Source organism: Haplochromis burtoni, unplaced genomic scaffold (assembly GCF_018398535.1).
Source record: "Haplochromis burtoni strain Fernald_Lab_line unplaced genomic scaffold, NCSU_Asbu1 Contig_118, whole genome shotgun sequence".
NCBI classification, from domain to species: Eukaryota; Metazoa; Chordata; class Actinopteri; order Cichliformes; family Cichlidae; genus Haplochromis; species Haplochromis burtoni.
Window position 1 is genome coordinate 618006 of NW_024582479.1, and position 20475 is coordinate 638480.

Here is a 20475-nt window from a genome sequence, read left to right on the forward strand (position 1 = left end):
TAACTAAGTCCAACATATGATTCAATAACTTGTTCAACTGATGATATTGTTGTTGAGCTGTAGCTCTTAAGGTTTGTTGTAATTTCTTTGAGCATTGCATAGTCTGACCTAGGGGTGGATTTTTGGGGACATCCACTCCTGCGAAAATTGGCAACTGTCTTGAATATTTTTTCACATGTGGATCATTTTTCTTGCTTTCAAATTATCCACACAGAATCAATCCACACAAAAATGTTGTTGTACATGCACAAAGACAATAAAGGGCTATTCTGTTCTATTGTATTCTTTAAAAAAAAAGTTGGAGCAGGTCTAACCACACACAAAAAATTCCCATCAAAAGCAACAAATGATTCATAAAAGAAAACCACTTGATTTCTTCATGCAATTGTCATAATTCCATTTAATTTAGATGGAATCCCACTAACCCTGAGAAAATGAGTGCACGTGCTATCTTTGAAATTATGTTAATAGATTGTATGAGAGAAGCAGCATTTTTACACATTCCTGACATGCATTTTGGCATGTACACGAAGTCTGTGCACAAAGTGCCCCTTGCATGATGCTTCGAAAATAAAGATTACATCAGGGTGGGACTTCCAAAAAACCTCTCAAATGTAGTTCACCTGGAGCATTACAACATATGCTGCTGTCTCTGGCTTTAGTTTAAACTGAAAGGGACACTAGTGGAGCAGTACTCAAGTATGACACATACTGGTATGTGGGCACACCCTAAAACAAGACATTCCATGAGGTAGCTGCTGGTCTCCTTTTTTGGTAATCTAAATCTCTGAAATACAGTGAAATTTACAGTTAACCTGCTCCTTTTACTTTGCCTACCATGACAAGCTTATCAAACATTGGCTTGAATCCCCAGAAACCAAATAGCCTGGACTCATTGCTCAAAAAGTAACCATGGTTGCACAGTAACTTTGAGGGAAAAGGGCAGATAATGAAGTCTCTCTCTCTGGCTCCACTAGACAACACTACCTATTTAAGTAATCACAACTAAAAAAAAAAGAAAAATAATAAAAGAATTTGAGGTGGAGATATTTACTGTGCACCAGTCAGAAGTTCAAGCTGGATTTACACTTGAACAGTTTGGTAATCCCCCATTTATTTATATCCTCAGTAAAACACATTTTGTATAGAACATTAATTTAATTTGAACATAAATAAGACTTTAATACATTTCAAAATCTGACAGATTGAGAGACTCTGACGTTCTGAAAAGCTCTGTAGTGCGTGAAGCTGAACTGACACTGACAAACTGATTACGATCCTGAAATGTGAAGAAAAAAAAAATCCTTAAAATAATCTTTGAACATTGAAACATGACATTAACATTCATTACTTGAGTGAGCTGATGATTAAAAATGAACTTTAATCAGTTCTTTCTTTTCTTGAAAAACAAAGTCATCTCTAACTGAGAAATCATCATCAGACTGGTTGGTGTTGTTCACTATATTTTCACGTGGGTAAGCCCAGGAAAGTTCGAAGCATGTTAGAATGGATGAATAAATCTAGACGTTTCCAGGTGAAACACTTTAGTGATTTTGACACAAACATTGGTTTCAAGTCATGGTTATGCAGGTTACAGATCACTGAAATATGGGCGTAACTATAAGTGAATAAAGCAGGTTCTAATAACCCCATTAACAGGGTTCCTGTAACACACCTTTGCTTGTCAACTGACAACCCAAATGTAGACTGTTGACTTTAAATCCATTTAATAAAGACATTACAGTTTTACACGATTGTCTCCATAATGATGACATACACATTAACCAAATGCCCGTTCATGGCACTGTTGACTATTTAGTTAAGGTTGGAAACTGATAGGCAAGAAAGACTTTCCTGACTGACCTCAGTGCCTGACTCCAAGTAGATTTTTACATTGCATCCTTATATTCTGCTTCTGTTGGTACTGACTCATATGACCTTAGAATCTTGAATGGTAAATTCTATATACAGAGTCAATATTGAGAGTACTTTTTTTGGCTAACCCATCTCCTGTGATAAAATAACATCCAAGGCTTCAGAGAGAGAGAGTGAGAGAGAGAGAGCAAAATCTGTATTATCGACTAACTGCTCTTTGAACATTTATTCCCTTTTTTTGCACGTCCTCAGATGTTGACTTCACTCTTCCCGAGGCTTTTGAGAAGGCCTAGCCGTTCAGTCTCTGAGTAACCACCTCTCTGTACATGATAGAGATGTACACAAAGAGAAGTAGGATTACAAAGAAATCGTCCATGAATCCCAGAAGACCAAAGAGCGCTTCGGGAAGGATGTCGAGCGGAGAGGCCAGGTAGGTGATTGCCCCAATGAGGCAGAGAAGAATTCGAATCCTGAACATCCAGAAGAGGCCACCCACAGTAAACATCTCTCTAAAGGCGTGACGAAGCAGAGTGGGCACATCCCGCAGCCTGTCCATAAACTGAGGTAAACCACAGAAACAAAGTTGTCAATAATAACTCACGTTTATCTCATTTAAGGTAGTATCATATCGGCCATTTCATGGATGGCTGCGAATTTTAAATCCCTCTCTTTCGCATGTCTCCCATGATAGACTTGCAGAGAGAGCAAACATCCACTTCTTTAACAACTTTCCTAACTTTTGTATCAGGAATATAACTGTTGTTGGGTTTCAGACTATGACTCACAGAGACAAAGAAGGAGTTATACAATGGAGAAGTCTGCAGCTCCCAAGACCAAAGGAGACAGATCAGGTCACAATCAGATGAGCACCCCCCCTTAATATATAACCATATTCTGGGTTGTACAGAATGAATATTCAAACTTAAAGCCCCAATCTAAATAAATATCACTGTGAAATACTCACAGATCTCGGCTGGCCGGAAAACCTGCGGTTGTAATCATTGATATCTCTTAATATTAGCTGAGGTTCAGCTTCCCCATCCTGTACCCTCTGAGGACCAGCGTGCTCATGAAATAGTGGAAAGAGCAATGTTACCTGGAATTAAAAGAAAAAAAAATATAAAGATATTTTTAAGAAGGATACCAATACTGATATTGATGATAATCACATACATCGGTTGACATATATACATTTTTTTTGGGGGGGAGGGGGCTTTGTTGCCAGTACAACAGCAAAACTGCTTAGAGAGATTGGGATCAGAGGACAGGCACAACGGCAGGCTATAAGAGAATTAGCTAACACTGCTGAGAGGACCAGTCACAGGCTATGGCTAAAAAGGGCTGACATCACTTGGCAGCTAAGGCAGTCAGCTAACCACGATACACATGCCAAGGATTGATCGCGGTGGGCCTGCCTCAACAGGGGGCGTCGAAAGAGTAAAACATAACATTAAAAGTTTTGCTGGTTGACTGCTACAGCTGTCTCAGGGTCTCCTGGGGACTGTGCAGTTAACTTCATGGTAGTACTAACTAAAAAGAAGAATGAAAAACGTTCCACTCTTCTCCCCTCTGCTCTTCTTCCCTTTTCTGGTAGGCAGTGGGGAGGTAGAGTGCACAGCCAGATCCGGCGGGGAGGTGTGGGAAGCCAGATCGGGCGCCTCCTTCCAGCTCTCCTCTCTGCTCTCTCCCATCTTATCTCATCTTACTTGTCTTACTCCTCTCTGTCACCTTTTCTGTCCCTTTGAAGAAATGAGGCTCCATAAATGCTAAAGAGGTAAGTATTTCTCAGTTGTAGTGAATAGATAGAAAATAAACTGTAGAAAATTAAATAGGAGAAAGAAGGAGAAAAAAAACAATTTTAACATAAATCATTGACACACTCCGGGGCCTGATCAACCCTGGCAGGGCCTCCTTGGATGAGGAGTCTAGTGATAATGGCCGAAACACCCGACGAATCCAAGGTCCACTACGGACGATGTGTCGCAAATTTAACAATTTAGATCAGATCTCTAATCCCTAAACCTAAGCAGGGAAAATGGCAGGCTAGCTTGAATAAAAGAACAAAAGTTGAGGCACACGACGATGTGTGCTGCTGGTAAAGTTTCTGTGCTGCTTTCTTCATAATAGCCATCCTTCAAGATTTTCTCCATTAAAAGCAATGCATTGTCCGGGATTGTAACATCTAGTCCTTTACTGAAACATTAGAGGCATAGATAATAGTTTTCGCCAAAATTTGCCATGTGTTTTTTTTTCTTCCTTTTTTCTTTTTATGTACTCATTTATAGTTATATCGGCCAGTTGATATTATAAATCAACTGGGTGGTAATATATATATATGTAGAGCAGTGACAGGTCACTCAGCACCGCTCTGACTGACACATCACTCATTCCATTTAACACTCATTTCCAACAACTGTGGCAGTAGCTAAACGCCTAAAAAGAATTAAGGTATTTTTGTGCATTCAAAGATATGAATACAGAACAGCTGGCAACTTATGAATATCCCTAGTGTGCATTTTAACAAGTACTGAAAGACTCACCATTTGTCTGCAGATGGGGCAGTTAATAGCTCCCAGCCAGGTGCCGTACCTCCAGTAGGCTATGATGCAGGAGCCTGTGTAAGAATACAGGATATGGCACATGAGTAAAACTAAAGCACAAAAAAAAAAAAGACAAAAAGAAAAAAATATATATATACTTCAAATGATGTTTTCCTTGATGTGCATATTTTCAAATAATGTCAACATTTGTAGAAATTTTGTACTTTTTGTACTACTTTTTTAGTAATGAAATAAGCGATTAAAAGAATGAAATCATATTGTTTTGTTTAGTGCACATCACTGAAATCTGTACAATAATCTCACCACAGAAAAGGTGTCCACAATTGGTTTCCACAGGCAGAACAGCCTGCTGTAAACATACAGGACACGACATGTCTGTGTAATACTGCTGCCTGGCTTCAGCCTGGGGATTTTCATCCTGCAAAATGAAATCAAAAGCATACAAATTAAAACGTTTAGCACATTTGTTATAACAGAGCGCACAATTTTGAGAGTCATTCCCTCCAAATGAACAATAAACATTATAAACCATTTACTAGCTGTAAAAGAATATTAATATTTATCTATAATCAGCCCTTTTGCAACTTCCTGTTGTGACTTGACAATTTAAACCTTTTCAGTTCCTTCTTCTGGACTTTTGCCCGTTCTAGAGCCAAAACTAATTGCTTCTTTTAAATTTCAGAGATATAAATATAAATTTTAGAGGTTGCTTTCTTAAGATAACATAGAAATTAAACACCAACAAAATAATAGTTTTAGTGAAGGATGACATCCTCCAAATTAAAATATAATCCTCAAAACTCTGCTTTTCTGAGTTTGAAATGTTCAGGCGATGTTTCAAACCACTCAAAGGATTCCAAGTAATACGTAGGGCTAAAAAGGCTAGAGCTGCGCTTGCGTCTTTACCTGCTCGGTCTGGAGCTGTTGTCGGACGGCTCTAACATGCTCCTGATTCTCAGGATGAATATTTTGCTGCTCTTGTCTGCAAATGTCAAAGGATGATTTGGCAATCAGATGTTTGTCAGCGTAAACTATGAAACAGAGCATGACAATGCAAATCCAAGACAGTGAGCTAAGTTTTAATACACTAACTGCCTGTGAACACAGTAATGAAACGGTAACACTGATGAACTTCATCATCAGTGTTACGAGTAGCCCTAAAGTGCAATATTCTACATGATTACAACCCTCAGATATATGCATATATTATCGGTCCTGAACACCTGTCATTCAAAGAAAAAGAAAACGGCACTTTCCTTTTATTAAACAACAATTGCTTACCTGCAGAGGAGAGTGAGGAGTCCTGCAAGGAAGGCGACACTGAGCACCACCACAAATAAAACCTGGTTGCTGACACCTTCAATGAGAGTGTCCTCATCTTGGATCAAGTAGTCCAAGTCCCCATGCTGACCGTCCTCCATCACCCACACTCATAGCCTACAACTCTGGAAAACAGAGGGGGAGAAGAAAAAAAAGATCACTAATTATAATTTTAAATGTTAGTAAAAGCTATATAATTTAACGGACTATGAGGTTCCACTAATGTATTCCCAAGTCTGTGAATGCCACAAATCTGTGGGTTTACGGGATTAAGCTGCGAACTTAAAGGCTTGTTTTTAAGTGACCTGTTAGCAATAGCAGCGATCAGTCCATTCTTACCAAAACGTTACAAAAATAGGTTAGCGACACTTTATGTCTAGTCTACTAGCCTACTTGTCCCTGCATGTAGCATTCTTCCGTTCACTGTGTTGCTATTATCAGCTAGCAACGCCCGCTTGCCAAGTTTAGCGCTGGCGTAGATTAGCTTTTAACACATTAATGAGCACCGCTACTGTTGGTAATGACAGTGTGTGGCTTTTGGAAGCTCCTCCACCATAGACAATATTGAGCCCTGTAGTTATTTATGTACCAGTGAAAGAAGGACAGCTTCTCTCTTTAAGTCTGAGCTCTTACGGGACATTTAACGACTCTTTGACGACAGGCTTAGCAGGGCCGTCTTAAGTTATAGCAGAAGAGTGTGGCACAGAGCATAATGAAGCTAATACTGTTTACGTAACGTGCAAAGTAATTTGAAACGTTTTGCAAGACGGACTATGATGAAAGAGCTCACCTGATAATAAGAAGTCCACCTCCAGTCGGTAAGCTCTTTCCAAAAGCTTCACCTATCCGCTCCATCCACTCTATCGAGACATCCCCCCCCCCCAATTATGACAGATTTTAGAGGCTCAGTCAAATTAGGAGACCAGGAGCAATCGCTTGCGTGTTGTTGCTCTTGCTTGGCATGCCGATGGTAATGTTTCGGTTTGCAACGACTTCCTTTCCTTCTTATTCTCTTAGAGGTATGCAGGTTAGAAGCTACGACGACAGAATGCTGCCCCCTAGTGTTTAGTAATGACGTTATCTTTGTACTTTATCCTTTATCCCATTATTTTTTTGTTTTATTTTACATAAATTAAACATATTATACAGAGAGAGAGTAATTTCTGAAATTATTTAACTGCTCAGAAAAATAGTTTTAGCTTTTTAATGTATGTATTCTCCTACGTTTATTTAACTTAATTATTTATGAGAGACTTGTATTCTGTCTCTACTGACGGAAATGTCTTACCTTAAATAGAAAGACGTCTTCATATAGTGTATAACTTAACAATTAAATTTCTTAGTACATGCCATATTAATGATCCAAGCTTGTTAACCACGCTTTGACCAATAGGTGGCAGAAGTGCTAATACAATGTAGATGTTTCTTACAAGAAGACGAAGAAGAAAAAGAAAGAGAAGAAGAAGCACAAGTACCACCACCGCTAGTGCATCAATATTACGAACAGTTCTACGAAGCTACTTTTGGCGACAAAAAGGACCCAGTTTTACACAGCTCTCTTTAACTGAGGCACAATGCCTCGTTATGCACAGCTAGTGATGGGTCCCGCGGGTAGCGGTAAGGTAAGTTATCACTCATTCAGTTAAACTTGTTGAAATACCTTGTTGTGCTATTCGGCTAATGCTAAGGCATGAGGTTGTCTTGTGTTCAACACAGACTGCATCTGCTTTTTGTTTACTGGAGTTCATTTTCATTTCAGAGCACCTACTGCTCCACCATGGTCCAGCATTCAGAGACCTTAAACCGTTCAGTTCAGGTGGTCAATTTGGACCCAGCAGCTGAGCACTTTGATTACCCTGTCATGGCAGGTAAATGCAGCATAGTTTTAGTTTATATGACATAGTAGTGTCCATAGAAGAGAGGAGGATACGATTAACCCTGATAAATAGCTTTTAATTAGGCTCTAACATTAATTCTTGCTTTAGTATTTAGCATATAGGAGTTATTTTACACAACCCACATGGTAACTTTATTATGTTTGCTCTCAGACATTCGTGAGCTTATTCAGGTGGATGACGTGATGGAGGACGAGTCTTTAAGATTTGGCCCAAACGGAGGTCTGGTTTTCTGCATGGAGTACTTCGCAAACAACTTTGATTGGCTGGAGGAAAGCCTGGGCCACGTGGAAGATGACTACATATTGTTCGACTGTCCAGGTAAATGTTTCAAAGAGGGTATGTTGAAGCCAGACTTCCATTGGCTTCAGCACAGTGCAGTTGTTTGTGCTGGAGTGTGGATGGGATTCAACATATCCTGGGCACTGTTATTTGTTAATTTTGTTAAAATCACCAAAATAGATTTACACTCATGACCACTTACCCTCAAAATTACCTTAATTCCTTATGGCATACATTCAACGCGGTGAATTCCTTATACACTTTGGACCATACTGACATGATAGTATCACAAAATTGCTGCAGATTTGTCAGTTTGTTTGAGATGCCAAAACGTTGATTTTGGCCATCTGAGACTGAAGAAGGCACTTGGATGAGTGATATAATGTTTCTCCCACTGAAAGTGCTATGGTTTTGATGGACAGGATCAATGTTTTGGGATTTCATTACCTGGATGATTGAGCATGCAGCGAGACATAGTTTGAGATGATTTTGAGCTTTGTAGTATGACAAATTATCCTACTAGAAGCAACAGTCAGAAGATGGGTTTACTGTGATCATAAGGTAGTCAGCAGCAATACTCAGGTAGGCTGTGGGGTTTAAATTATGTTTTCTTGAACCTTTGCAAATTATAGCCTCAGTTTCCTGGTCATAGTTGACAGTAGTGGCACCTGGTGTGGTGTTCTGCTGCTGTAGCCTATCCGATTCAAGGTTCAACATGTTGTGCATTCAGAGATGTTCCTCTGTAAACCTAGGTTGTAATGAATATGAGTTTACTCTTGCCTTCATATTAGCTTTAAACAGTCTGGTCTTTCTCCTCATACATGAACAAGAATTCTCACCCAGAGAAGTGGCGCTCTTTTTTTTTTTTTTGTTTTCTGGACTGTTGTCTGTAAACCCTACGGATGGTTGTTGATGGCTGTTTGGGGAAAATCCCAGCAGATCAGTTTCTGAAATACTCAGACCAGCCCGTCTGGCATCAATAACCATACCATATTTCCCTTTTCTGATGCTTGCTTTAAACTTTAGCATATTGAACGTGTCTGTATGCTTAAATGTAGTTGAGCTGCTGCCATTAGAGAATAACAAACCTATTGAATTGGCAGATGAGTGTATATATCATTATTCCAGTCTTGGAACAAGACTGGAATAAGACTGTGCCTCATAGAACTGGTGTGAAGCGTGGCTTCTCTTTACAGGGCAGATTGAGCTGTACACACACCTTCCTGTAATGAAGCAGCTGGTGGAGCAGCTCCAGCAGTGGGAGTTTCGGGTTTGTGGAGTTTTCCTTGTTGACTCGCAGTTCATGGTGGAGTCTTTTAAGGTAACAGTCTCACAGTGTCTTCCTCTGATTTATTTGATTTTCCTTTTTTAACTTCATTTCTGTACAAACACAAACATAATGTAATAGTGACAGCACACCTTTTACTTGTCTCCTACTGTAGTTTATCTCTGGAGTCATGGCTGCCCTCAGTGCTATGGTGTCATTAGAGATTCCTCAGGTAAACATCATGACAAAAATGGATCTGCTTAGCCCCAAAGCAAAGAAGGAGATTGAAAAGTAAGTTTCATATGAATTGACAATGTTAAGTGCACACACAATCTACAAAAGTAATTCCCTTTGTCGTCTGTACTAGGACTAGATTAATGTTTTCTTTTCATGTTATTCAAAACCTGAACATGTTTGAAGACACAATTCTTAGTTTTAATTTGCTTACATTTTTATGCATTGCATTTTTTTTTTTTTTTTAAAGATACCTGGACCCAGACATGTACTCAATGATGGAAGACGGCTCCAACACAATCAGAAGCAAAAAGTTCAAGAAGCTAACCAAAGCTATTTGTGGTCTCGTAAGTAAAGGCCTTGATTTGGTACTGCATCATGTTTATGACCAGATTGATATTTTTATTAATATATTTGTCTGTTTTTAATGAGACAGTATCTGTTTGTGTATCTAGATTGATGACTACAGTATAGTAAGATTCCTCCCTTTTGACCGCACTGATGAAGAAGGTATTAACATAGTACTGCAACACATTGACTTCTCAATACAGTACGGAGAGGACCTGGAGTTTAAGGAGCCAAAGGTGAAGAAACAGCACAACCCACCAACCCCAATTAAACACAACTGGAAAAAAATAAATTTATATAATAAATATTGTGTGTGTGTGTGTGTGTGTTGTGTGTGTGTGTGTGTGTGTGTGTGTGTGTGTGTGTGTGTGTGTGTGTGTGTGTGTGTGTGTATGTGTGTGTGGTGTAGTGAGTGAGAGATGCATTATATAGCTTTTCATGATCAACCAGTTTTTTTTTGTTCTGTACCTTGTTTTCCTACAGGAGGTTGAGGAACAGCCTGCTAACCTAAATTATGACGACATTTTTCAAGACAAAGCGAACAGCTGAGGCGGAGTACGGCCAATCCTGCAAATACAGACTTTGTGTAGCAAGACTGGCAAAGGAGTTCCAATCGGACTGTTTGTTGTAACTGGATGGATACTGAGAAATGGACACGTGAAGAAGATTGTGGATATCATGAATAATGTTTCATGTTTTTTTTTTGTTTGTTTGTTTTGATGAAAATGAAGCTATTCATTTAAAAGTATATTTTAAAACAGTGGTTTGATGCATTTAAATGCTTAGCAGTTATTAAAAAATATTGCTATTATATCTTTTTGAATAAAATGCAACGCAAAATACACGTTTTGCCGCCCGTGTGATGTAAAGTGTTTATTTAGCGCCCCCGGCTGGTTGATACGCCACATGACACGTGGCCACTTCCTGTAAAGCCGAAGGGTGGGACACCACGGAAGCAGCATCTTGCAAGTGTTGGAATATTTCTGTCGCTGAGCAGTTGGACTGATATTTATCATTCAACATGCCGGTGAGTAAAAATAAGAAGGAACACACTATTATTGACGAGCAGAGAACTTTACTGCTAGGTTTAGAGCAGAAATATTGCGCTGAAATCCCACTGAGTAGGAAAAAAGGGGCCTCCGAGTTAACGTTAGCATAGTTCGCTAATTACCTAACCATTTGGGTCGCAATTTAACGATGTTTGACATGTCAGAAAGCGCAAATTCGCGTTTGATGCTTTGTTGCAAATAGGTTTTAGCACGCTGCCTATACTACTTCTTATTATTTGGTTCTACGATAACATAACTATTAAACCAGGCTAGCATAGTAGCAATGATGCTATCTGGCAGAAATGTTCCCAAAGATATCAGGTGACAGCAACTTTTTCTTTTAATATTTTTCAGGCGTATCACTCAAACCTGATGGCCACCGAAACGAGGCTGGTGGGGAACATGGCTTTGCTCCCCGTCAAAACTCAGTTTAAAGGACCAGCCAGAGGAGACGGTAAGGCTATGCGATATATTTTACTTGTGTAATATTTATCGAGTACATTTTACTCGATAATGTCCTTCACATAACGCATATCAATTGTAGTGAAGTCTATAGTAGTGTTTTTTGATTTGGTTAAGTCATTTTTAGGCAATGGGTTGTAGCTTGTTATGACCCCTACTGTATTTCCTGATACATGCATCAGATACACTTCCTTATATGGTGTAAAAAGCTCATCCTCAACTTCTAACTTCTTCATTAGAGTCTATGAGCACTTCTGTAATAAAACGGTGCATTTTGTAGTGTCTACTCCACCTAAAGGTTCATTTCAGTCTTCCATGGTGTTGTGGGTTTGACAGGTTGAGTGCTATTGAATAATAAAGTTATTATATTTTGTGATTGGGTGATTCTAGTTGCTTGTTAGCAGCTCATAAATCAAGAATGGAGCTCTGCTGGTAGCAAAAAGGCCTGCATGGCTAAAACGGGAAATGGCATTTTAACAGTGACACATACATATGCACATGCACAAATACTGAATTTAGAGCCATAAATTTGTTGATTTCTTCTTTGCTTTTTTAAATTTTAGGCGTAGATTCTGATATTATTGACGAGGCTATCTACTACTTCAAGGCCAATGTTTTCTTCAAGAACTATGAAATCAAGGTAAGCAATTCATTGACATTTGCACTGTTTTGATTGCATGTGTTCCATGTTTAAGGAGACCAAAATAGTCATAAACCTTAAGGCGGTTTTGCTGTATTTGTGCCCCCACCATTGTATCAACACTATATATATATATAAATATATATATATATTCATATAATTATTATATATATATATCAAAATCATATATATATATATATATATTTATTTTTTAAAAGTAGCTTAAGTTTTATTTAAATAAGAAGGCAGGTATGCACCTCACTGGTGCCCCTTTTCCTCTATGTTTTCTCTTACTCTCTCTGGAGCAGCTGAGCACTTGGTTTTTCCACATGCCCTGTCTTGCCTCTTCCTGTGATTGCAAACAGTGCAATCTTTTCATAGTTTGCATGGTTTAGGCTGTCCAATTCTGAGACCTAACTACTACAAATTACAGTAACCTCAATGCTTTATATAAATTTTTCAAAAATGTGTGTGTACATGTGTTTCTTTCAGAATGAGGCAGACAGGACACTGATCTATGTCACACTCTATATTTCTGAATGCCTAAAGAAACTACAGAAGGTAAATTGAAATCCCCACAAAGGGCTTAATGCAGTTTCATCACTTGTAGCAATGAGCTACTTAAATGTATATATTCAAGTAGGTGACCAGAAAACATAATCAAACTATTTCCATTGGGATATGTGGCTCTACAGTGCAGCTCCAGGAGCCAGGGAGAAAAGGAGATGTACACTCTGGGCATCACAAACTTTCCCATTCCTGGAGAACCTGGCTTCCCCCTTAATGCTATGTATGTCAAACCTGCAAACAAGCAAGAGGAAGGTAAGAAGCCACAAGCTAGGATTAGTACATGTTTGTCTGCCTTAGGGTGTTTATCAGTAAATAAGTAAAAACAAACTTGACATTTCACCATATTTATACCAACTGGTTATGTTGTTTCAATTCCCTGACTCTGAATTAGACTGGTTCCTTTGTACACCTCTTATATTTCAAGCCAAAAGTAGAAATGCTGACCTTTAAGCTTTAGGGGTCTGGAGCTGAAAATGTTGTTTTATACTTGTGTGATTATCATTTATAAAGTACCAACTGTTACACATGAAACTAATGGAATTCCACCCTATTTAAAAACTCCTGAAAATATTGAGTTATTTTACTGAACTCCATATCCAAGTGAATCCTCTCAGATCTTTTACAGCAATCTTACTCCTAAATCTAAATGCCTGGATCTTTTTTTTTTGTACAGTATATTATGTGGAAGGTCGACTACTAAAGCCATGCCTTCCTGCTGTTAAACAGTTGTTGCTGTCTGTGGCTGGACTGATAATATTTGCTCTTCATCCTTCTTTAGAGACTATGAGGGCCTACCTCCAGCAGCTCCGACAGGAGACTGGCTTGAGGCTATGCGATCGTGTGTTTGACCCCCAGACAGATAAACCCAGCAAGGTAAGTCTGGCATGTCCAAAGTGATTGGCTGTTGCGGTCTGTGAACATAACAAGGGAAATGTCTCAGGGCTAATGCACCCCTTGTTCCTTAATTACTGTGTCTGATGCATCCAGTAGGATTTAAGTTGCAATACAGAAAAGAACTTGCATAGCTCATATTTGGATCAGAGACGAACGAAATTTAACTGTTGTTCCTGTCTTGATTTCCTGCCTCCTTTATCTGATTTATACAACTTAATATCAAATCTAGGTCACCACACAGCTAACCCAGGAGGGATACAGGCTCAAATGCTAGATTTAAGCTGCTTTCTAAAATCTAAATATGTGCAGGTTTCAGCAGTTAACACTGAAACGTGTCCTTTTGACTGAAAAGTTAACCAACTTTTTCTTCTTTCAGTGGTGGGTTTGCTTCGTCAAGAAGCAGTTCATGAACAAAAGCCTGTCAGCCCCTGGACAGTGAGCAACTAGGACTGCAGTTTTCTACACTTGCAAGATGGATTTTTGGGTGGGGTGGTAAAGGAGGGTCTGCTTTTGTGTTAAGATTTTATACAGTTTATGTTCAAGCATGTCTTCACTTGTTGATTATATTGAGCTGGTGCTTAATTCAATAAAGCAATTATGGAGACGCGAAACTAGTGCAGTTATTGCCGTTTAGTTTTTAACCAAATGTGCCACTAGGTGTGAAGGAAAACTTCAGTGACTTGAGGTCTGTTTAAGGATGTGTTGGTGTACAGCGGAGGGAAGAAAAGGTTTCTACAGAAAGAACAGTATCTGCACGACTTTATTCACACTTATATCAATACAACTATATTTCATTTGACATATCCATGCTATTGTAACCATAAAAAAAAAAAAGCTATTACATATAAACTTCTGTAAGAGGTATTAAAATAACTGCTGACCTGTGACCTCTTCCATAGGAATGAGAGAATACATTTACTCTACATATGCAATCACAAGGATAGGAAGAAAGTCTGTTAATTTAAATAATAATAATTAAAATCACGGTTTCTCTTTGGTTTGTATGAGACACCTTTTTTCCTTGAGTTAAAAAAAAGGCTCTTAAATGCAGTCCTTGCTGAAGTTAAGGCAGTGTTCAAGTTCAACAAAGGAAAGAAGAAGCACCTGAGAAAGAGGAAGATGTGTTTCTAGATTTCCATCTGATCAATGACTGCGATTAATGAAAAACTGCATATATAGTGAAATGAGTGGCTCAGTGTTGCAAATTGAAGGAAAAAAAAATAACTCGAGCAGTCGACACGCAACAGCTTCACTACAAATAAATAGAACAATATAAACAAGCTTTAGAGAAGGTGCATTTATCCTGGTGCCTTCTCCAAAATCTGATTTTTTTTCCCCATACAGAATTTAACATTACACTACTTAAATTATGGAAATCATCCTAAATATTATGTTAATACATTTACTTTTGGGGGGAAAAAAACAAAATGGGAGCAGTGTACTGTCAAATTCCATAAGTATGCAAGCCACACAAAAAGGCTGCACATGTCCTGCTAGTGAAATGCTGATAAAGTGGTAATGATATAAAACTGCAGCATTGATGTTACTGCTGTTCAGCAATATTCATGAAGAAGTTTCTTCACTGGCAAAAAGTTGCAAAGATCTGCCAGCCATCTCCCTCAACGGGCAATCCACATCCAGCTCCTACCCAAGAAAAAAAATAAACATTTCAGTTTCTGTTCTAGTTTCATAAGGAAGTAAATCACTATGGTAGAAGGCTGTGAATTCAGAGGGCTCTAAAAATCAAACAAACTAACAAAACAAAAACACAAAATTTGTAATGCATGAACAATAAAGCTTCTTCTTGTCATTACTTACAGAACTGATGATCAGACTGACGCCTTAGTCAAAAGCAGTGTCTTGGCTTTTCCGTACACAACGCGCCACCTTTTTCTTAAAAATTCCTGTAGGATCTTCTCTCCACTCTTTCTGCCGGGTATAATAGACAGTGATTGTATACAGTGTCATTTACTCCCTCCATCACTTCTTGTTTCTACATCTTGGCCACACAAGCTGCACAAATCAGAGATGCCTGTAACACGTTGTCTGAAGCTAGCGTCTCTGAAAAATGTGATCTCATTTAACCAAACTTAGAGCAGACAGATTAAGATGTTTCCTGTAAACAGACAGCATCCAGTATCGCCTGGAGAACATGAGCACTTACAGCTGCATCCACATTGGCAGGAGAATCTACATTGGGATCTGCCAGCATGGAGATGACACTGATCATGATGGTCTCCACTGTATGGATCGGTAGCCAGCGCTCCTCAGGCTTCTCGTAGCCGTACTTGTCCTCACCAGGTTCGTGCAGAATGGAAATGCAAACTTCGCCATTTTTTGCCACTGGCATAAAAGAAAGCAGGAAAATAAACAGACTGTTACAGTGCTGCAGATATAAAATAAAAGGTAAAAGCTCATTAAGGGACTTTTACCACAAGTGGTGTGGTATAGGCTTATTCCATATCACTTGTGGTAAAAGTGGCTCATGTCATACCACTTAAAAGTACACGATTGATGGATCTATTGATCCTCACCCTACTGATATAGTTAACATACACAGACTACCAACTGAAGAAGCAATCATAATAGCAAAATAATGATAATAAAAGCAAAACATGTTTCTTCTTAAAGTGTTATTGGTTATGTATTTAATGTCATTTAAAGAATTTGTTCCAGATTCACAATTTATTTTATAAAATGAAAATTTGAGTAATTTAATTATAAATATAATTAGTTTTTGTCCCAAGTACAATCCACATTATTACTTAAAAAGCAGATTTACCATTCCTTCACTCTGGTATCACTCAATTTCAATCATTTCAACTAAATATTAATTGTGTTATGTATATATGATGAAACCAATCAGCCAGCTGAGAGACATAATCTGTCTAGCGTGTATTGAATCAGCCCTGGGACCCAAAACATGTCACCTAGAATGGGCAAAGGAGACATCCTGGAAGAGAACAGCAGCTCTACTCTGAGGTCCTCACTCCATTTCTAAGGCTGAAAGATGACACCATTCGGAGAAAACTCATTTCCATCACTTGCACTTGTGATCTTATTCTTTCAGTCACTACTCAGAGCTTGTGACCACAGGTGAGAGTAAGGACATAGATCAGTCGGTAAACAGACAGACTCACTTTTACACTAGTCTCCTCACCACAACAGACCAGTATAGCACCCACACTGCTGCCAAGACTGCACCAATCTGCCTGTCACTTTCCCAACTCCCCTCGCTTGAGAACAAAACCCAGATATACTTGAACTCCTCGACTTGGTGCAGCAACTTGTCCCCTACCCAGAGTGGGCGCTCTCTTCCAGCTGTGAACCGTGGCCTCAGACCTAGAAGTGCTGATTCTCATCTCGACTGCAAACCACTCGGGTGTAACCTGAAAGTCATTTCTCAATGTAGCCAACAAAACCATATCATCTGCAAGAAGCTGAGACAAAAGACCCGATATCCTCCGTCAATTAGCTGTGTCTAGAAATTCTCCCCATAAAATGAGTCTGTGACAAATAAAAGCCTTGGCGGAGACCAACACCCACTGAGATCGAGTCTGATTTAATGCTGGGAATGCAAACCAAACAACTAAAAACACCTAAAGCTAAATGATTACTACAAGTAGTTATAATACACAGTTTGCCTCTTGCTTTGCTCAGGGCATGCTGGCATGTCACAGAAGCAAACAGTTGCTACTTTCCCATCTGTGTTTTGGGAGCAAAGTAAACATCTTTTTTTTTTTTTATGTAGGTCTTCCAGTCCAGTGTTGGACAGCCACATCAGGTGTTTTCACTGTGATTTAGTGGTCATTAAAATGTGTTCAGAAATTGCAAAATGATGATGATTAATCTTGTAAATCACACATGCTGCTCTCCGGTATATAAGCTGCATTTATAGGGTAAAGGTAGTGGTATCGGCAATGCTGGCCCTGTATTTGCTTCATATCTGATCAATACCAAAATCTGCAGTATTGCACAGCACTACTGTACATACCCGAGTGTTAAGCTAAGGCTTACATATTTTTAAAACTCATAATTCTTGTATTTTTTAATAATATAAATTACCATCTAAGCCATTGGCTGTGATTAGAAGTAATGTTTGCATAATCATAACCACAATTTAAGACAGCCCCCCCCCCAAAAAAATGCTAATTTCCTATCCTTTGATGTAGATTACATAAAGAGGAAGAGGTTCTGAGATGCTTGCTCTTACCATTTGGATGCCAGATTTCAGTGGCGAACTTCATCTTAGGAGGCTTCAAAGGATAGTCGCGAGGAAATGTTAAGATAGCTTTGAAGAAACCTCCTTCACTGAAAATGAGAAAGAGGATGGTGTTAACAAGACCAGCTTTAGCTTCAGATGGATATAAATCCATTAGTTAAGATCAATAAACAAGAATCACTCACTATAATGTGTCTTGAGGTCCAATAACGACCACTTCCCATTGATAGATGTTATCATCGTCCACGAGCCCGGCAGAAAAGCCGTCCACTGGGTTCTTGATCAGTTCTGCAGATTCAAAGTGATCAAACGTGTTTAAACTCACCACACTGTGTGTTTCGAATAACATCAAGTAGACATGGAGAGAGTAAGCACATGTAATGAATGGGGGTGTACTGACTTTTAAATAGTAGCTGTTGAGCAATAGCAGCTAGCCTTAGTCATATGTCCGCTAACAGCTGTGTGACACGCTATCTACGCGCGACACGTGCATTACAACTACATTTTCAAGCTTTTATATATAAAACACACAGGTCACATATGACAAACACTGCTACTACTAAACAACAACCAAACGAAACACGTCTGCTTCTCACTTGTGACTGACAATAAAACAAAGTGAAATGCTAGTGTCCACAGACTTAGCAGCAACAGTTAGCTAACTTACCTGATAATTGTTTACGCAATAACAACGAAGACTGTCCCGTCATTTTACAAATGGATGTTTTCGAGTAAGAAGTAACTAACACAAACTAAAGCTGTGGAAACGATTTAAACTACACCGTCCACGTTTCTTCTCTCTCAGACAGCGCCGTCAGTGACTTATAAAAAAAGTGGTCTGAGGAAGTAGTGAGCCATTTTTACCCTGAGTCAGATCTCTCAGGCAAATCTTCCTCCCAATGTACGTAGCATGCCGCAAATGTCAGGGTAAAACTAAGCTAAAACTGTGCTAAAATATTTAATTAAATCGAATAAAAATACAACTGGGTTTTAGAAAAAATGTAACGTAAATTAAATCATGTGCACATGTAATGACAGTTAAACAGCCAAATGCCGTGCATTAAAAAAACCCCCCAAAAAACCCCTCTGTTATCTGCTAGCTTAAAAAAAACTATCATTTTACCTCAAATTAACCAGTGAAACATTAAGACTACAGATATTAAAAATCTCCCTAACAAACATATAACTGACTAAAACACTTTGTTTCTCCTTTATGCATATTAATGTATAATAATAACATAATAATAATGATGATAATAATAATACATTTTAATTATAGGCGCCTTAAAGATCGTCAAGGTCTTTAAGGCGCCTATAATTAGGTCACCGTACAGCAAAATAAAAACATAAGGCCCTATAAATGGCCTGTAGGACCCCAAAGTCATCCACGCACACATTCACACACTGGTGATGGTAAGCTACATTGTAGCCACAGCCACCCTGGGGCGCGCTGACGGAGGCGAGGCTGCCGGACACTGGCGCCACCGGGCCCTCTGATCACTACCAGTAGGCAACGGGTGAAGTGTCTTGCCCAAGGACACAACGACCGAGACTGTCCAAGCCGGGGCTCGAACCGGCAACCTTCAAATTACAAGGCGAACTCCCAACTCTTGAGCCACGATTGCCACGGCTATATATATCTAAACCCTCTGATGTTTAACCTTTACTGTTAAGAGATATACAGTATGCATAAAAGCAACCCACAAACCTGTTAGATAATTTATCCTCATACCTGCTTGAGATTTAAGACATTATTAAGTACAGGTAAGTATGATAAAGTCCTGTTTGCTGTTGCATCACTCACTATACACTTTTACAGACACTACACAACAGTATGGGCAAAGTTGACAACTTAGCACTAAATATATTGACACAAAGAACTTTAGAAATTTATATTCTAAATAATATATTCATACAATAAAAAATATTCTCAGCCTTATTTTGATATGAAATTTTTAAAATAAAAATCTTAATGCTCAACAAGAAAAAAATTAGCATGGATTTGTGATATATGGAGAGCAAGTAAAAATCCCTTGTTTGTCTTGTCAGACTTACTCTTTGTTCACAGTAAATTCAACCACTCAAATGTAGGCAAATGTTGACACAGAAGACTGAATTACAACTGTTCTGTGATATAAAAAAAGTGGAAATCAACACACAGAAATATTAGTCAGGGTTAGCAATAGTTGGAAAGCTTTCATTACATAGTGTTTATACTACATAAAGGCCATTAATAAGAAGACTGTTTTTTCTATGGTACTTTGAAGACTTTAAAGCCTTTATATTTCTGTGTTGGATGACTGAATTCGCAGAAATGGCCTATATAAAAACTTTGCTCTATTCAGGCCTTTTAACCTGAACTAAACTCCATATAGTGGGATATAATAGTGCTGGTTACCATCATCAACTCTTATCTAGCATATATGTCCATTCTCTCCTCCCACTCCCTCTACTGTCTCTTTGTTACTTTCCTCTATGATTGACCGCTTTTAAATCCCTTTAAGTCAGATTTCAAATACACTGATCTCATTTTGCTTCTTTACTTGCTACAGCAACATCTTCATAGCATTCCACGCCTACATGTGCTTTGATCTCTAAAAATACCATTACATTCCAAAAACACCCAATACAGATCTTCAAAAAACCTCTAAAATGACTCCAGGCTTGACTAAAAATGATCCCTTTATCATGCTGTCAATGCATGGGCTTAAAACATCATCTGTGGTTGTAGCAGCCTTCTCTAAGAAATAGATATCCATGTGTTATACTGTGAAGGTGAAATGCTTAATTCTCTTTCAGTCATTTTACAGCCTCCACATATTTTGCCTTTTCACCATCTTGGCTATTATTTTTCCT

At 38.6% G+C, this 20475-nt stretch overlaps 4 protein-coding genes across 5 annotated transcripts; 2 read left to right on the forward strand and 2 right to left on the reverse strand.

Annotated features, from left to right (window-relative positions):
- Positions 1-1710: 1710 nt before the first annotated feature.
- rnf170 (ring finger protein 170) lies at positions 1711-6787 on the reverse strand. The gene is made up of 7 exons (XM_005939467.3): positions 6547-6787; positions 5718-5881; positions 5343-5418; positions 4740-4854; positions 4416-4489; positions 2840-2971; positions 1711-2434 (listed from the first exon to the last, which is right to left on the reverse strand). Exons 2-7 carry the CDS (start codon positions 5855-5857, stop codon positions 2165-2167), a joined length of 807 nt encoding a protein of 268 aa, XP_005939529.1. The 5' UTR covers positions 5858-5881; positions 6547-6787; the 3' UTR covers positions 1711-2164.
- Positions 6788-7184: 397 nt separating this feature from the next.
- gpn3 (GPN-loop GTPase 3) lies at positions 7185-10624 on the forward strand. The gene is made up of 8 exons (XM_005939466.3): positions 7185-7378; positions 7516-7624; positions 7805-7972; positions 9130-9254; positions 9376-9491; positions 9685-9781; positions 9890-10018; positions 10266-10624. The coding sequence occupies exons 1-8, from the start codon at positions 7331-7333 to the stop codon at positions 10329-10331; spliced, it is 858 nt and encodes a 285-aa protein (XP_005939528.1). The 5' UTR covers positions 7185-7330; the 3' UTR covers positions 10332-10624.
- A 59-nt stretch (positions 10625-10683) lies between these two features.
- Positions 10684-14008, forward strand: arpc3 (actin related protein 2/3 complex, subunit 3). Its single transcript, XM_005939465.3, has 7 exons — positions 10684-10809; positions 11186-11285; positions 11857-11933; positions 12426-12494; positions 12629-12755; positions 13282-13376; positions 13774-14008. Exons 1-7 carry the CDS (start codon positions 10804-10806, stop codon positions 13834-13836), a joined length of 537 nt encoding a protein of 178 aa, XP_005939527.1. The 5' UTR covers positions 10684-10803; the 3' UTR covers positions 13837-14008.
- A 133-nt stretch (positions 14009-14141) lies between these two features.
- Positions 14142-18522, reverse strand: ube2g1b (ubiquitin-conjugating enzyme E2G 1b (UBC7 homolog, yeast)). Of its 2 annotated transcripts, none has more exons than XM_005939463.3 (6): positions 18287-18522; positions 17805-17907; positions 17611-17708; positions 15562-15740; positions 15216-15322; positions 14142-15041 (listed from the first exon to the last, which is right to left on the reverse strand). In XM_005939463.3, exons 1-5 carry the CDS (start codon positions 18327-18329, stop codon positions 15227-15229), a joined length of 519 nt encoding a protein of 172 aa, XP_005939525.1. In that variant the 5' UTR covers positions 18330-18522; the 3' UTR covers positions 14142-15041; positions 15216-15226. The 2 variants fall into 2 exon arrangements, with proteins under 2 accessions (XP_005939525.1, XP_005939526.1); XM_005939464.3 differs by having other exon boundaries at positions 15216-15326; positions 18287-18515.
- Positions 18523-20475: the final 1953 nt, after the last annotated feature.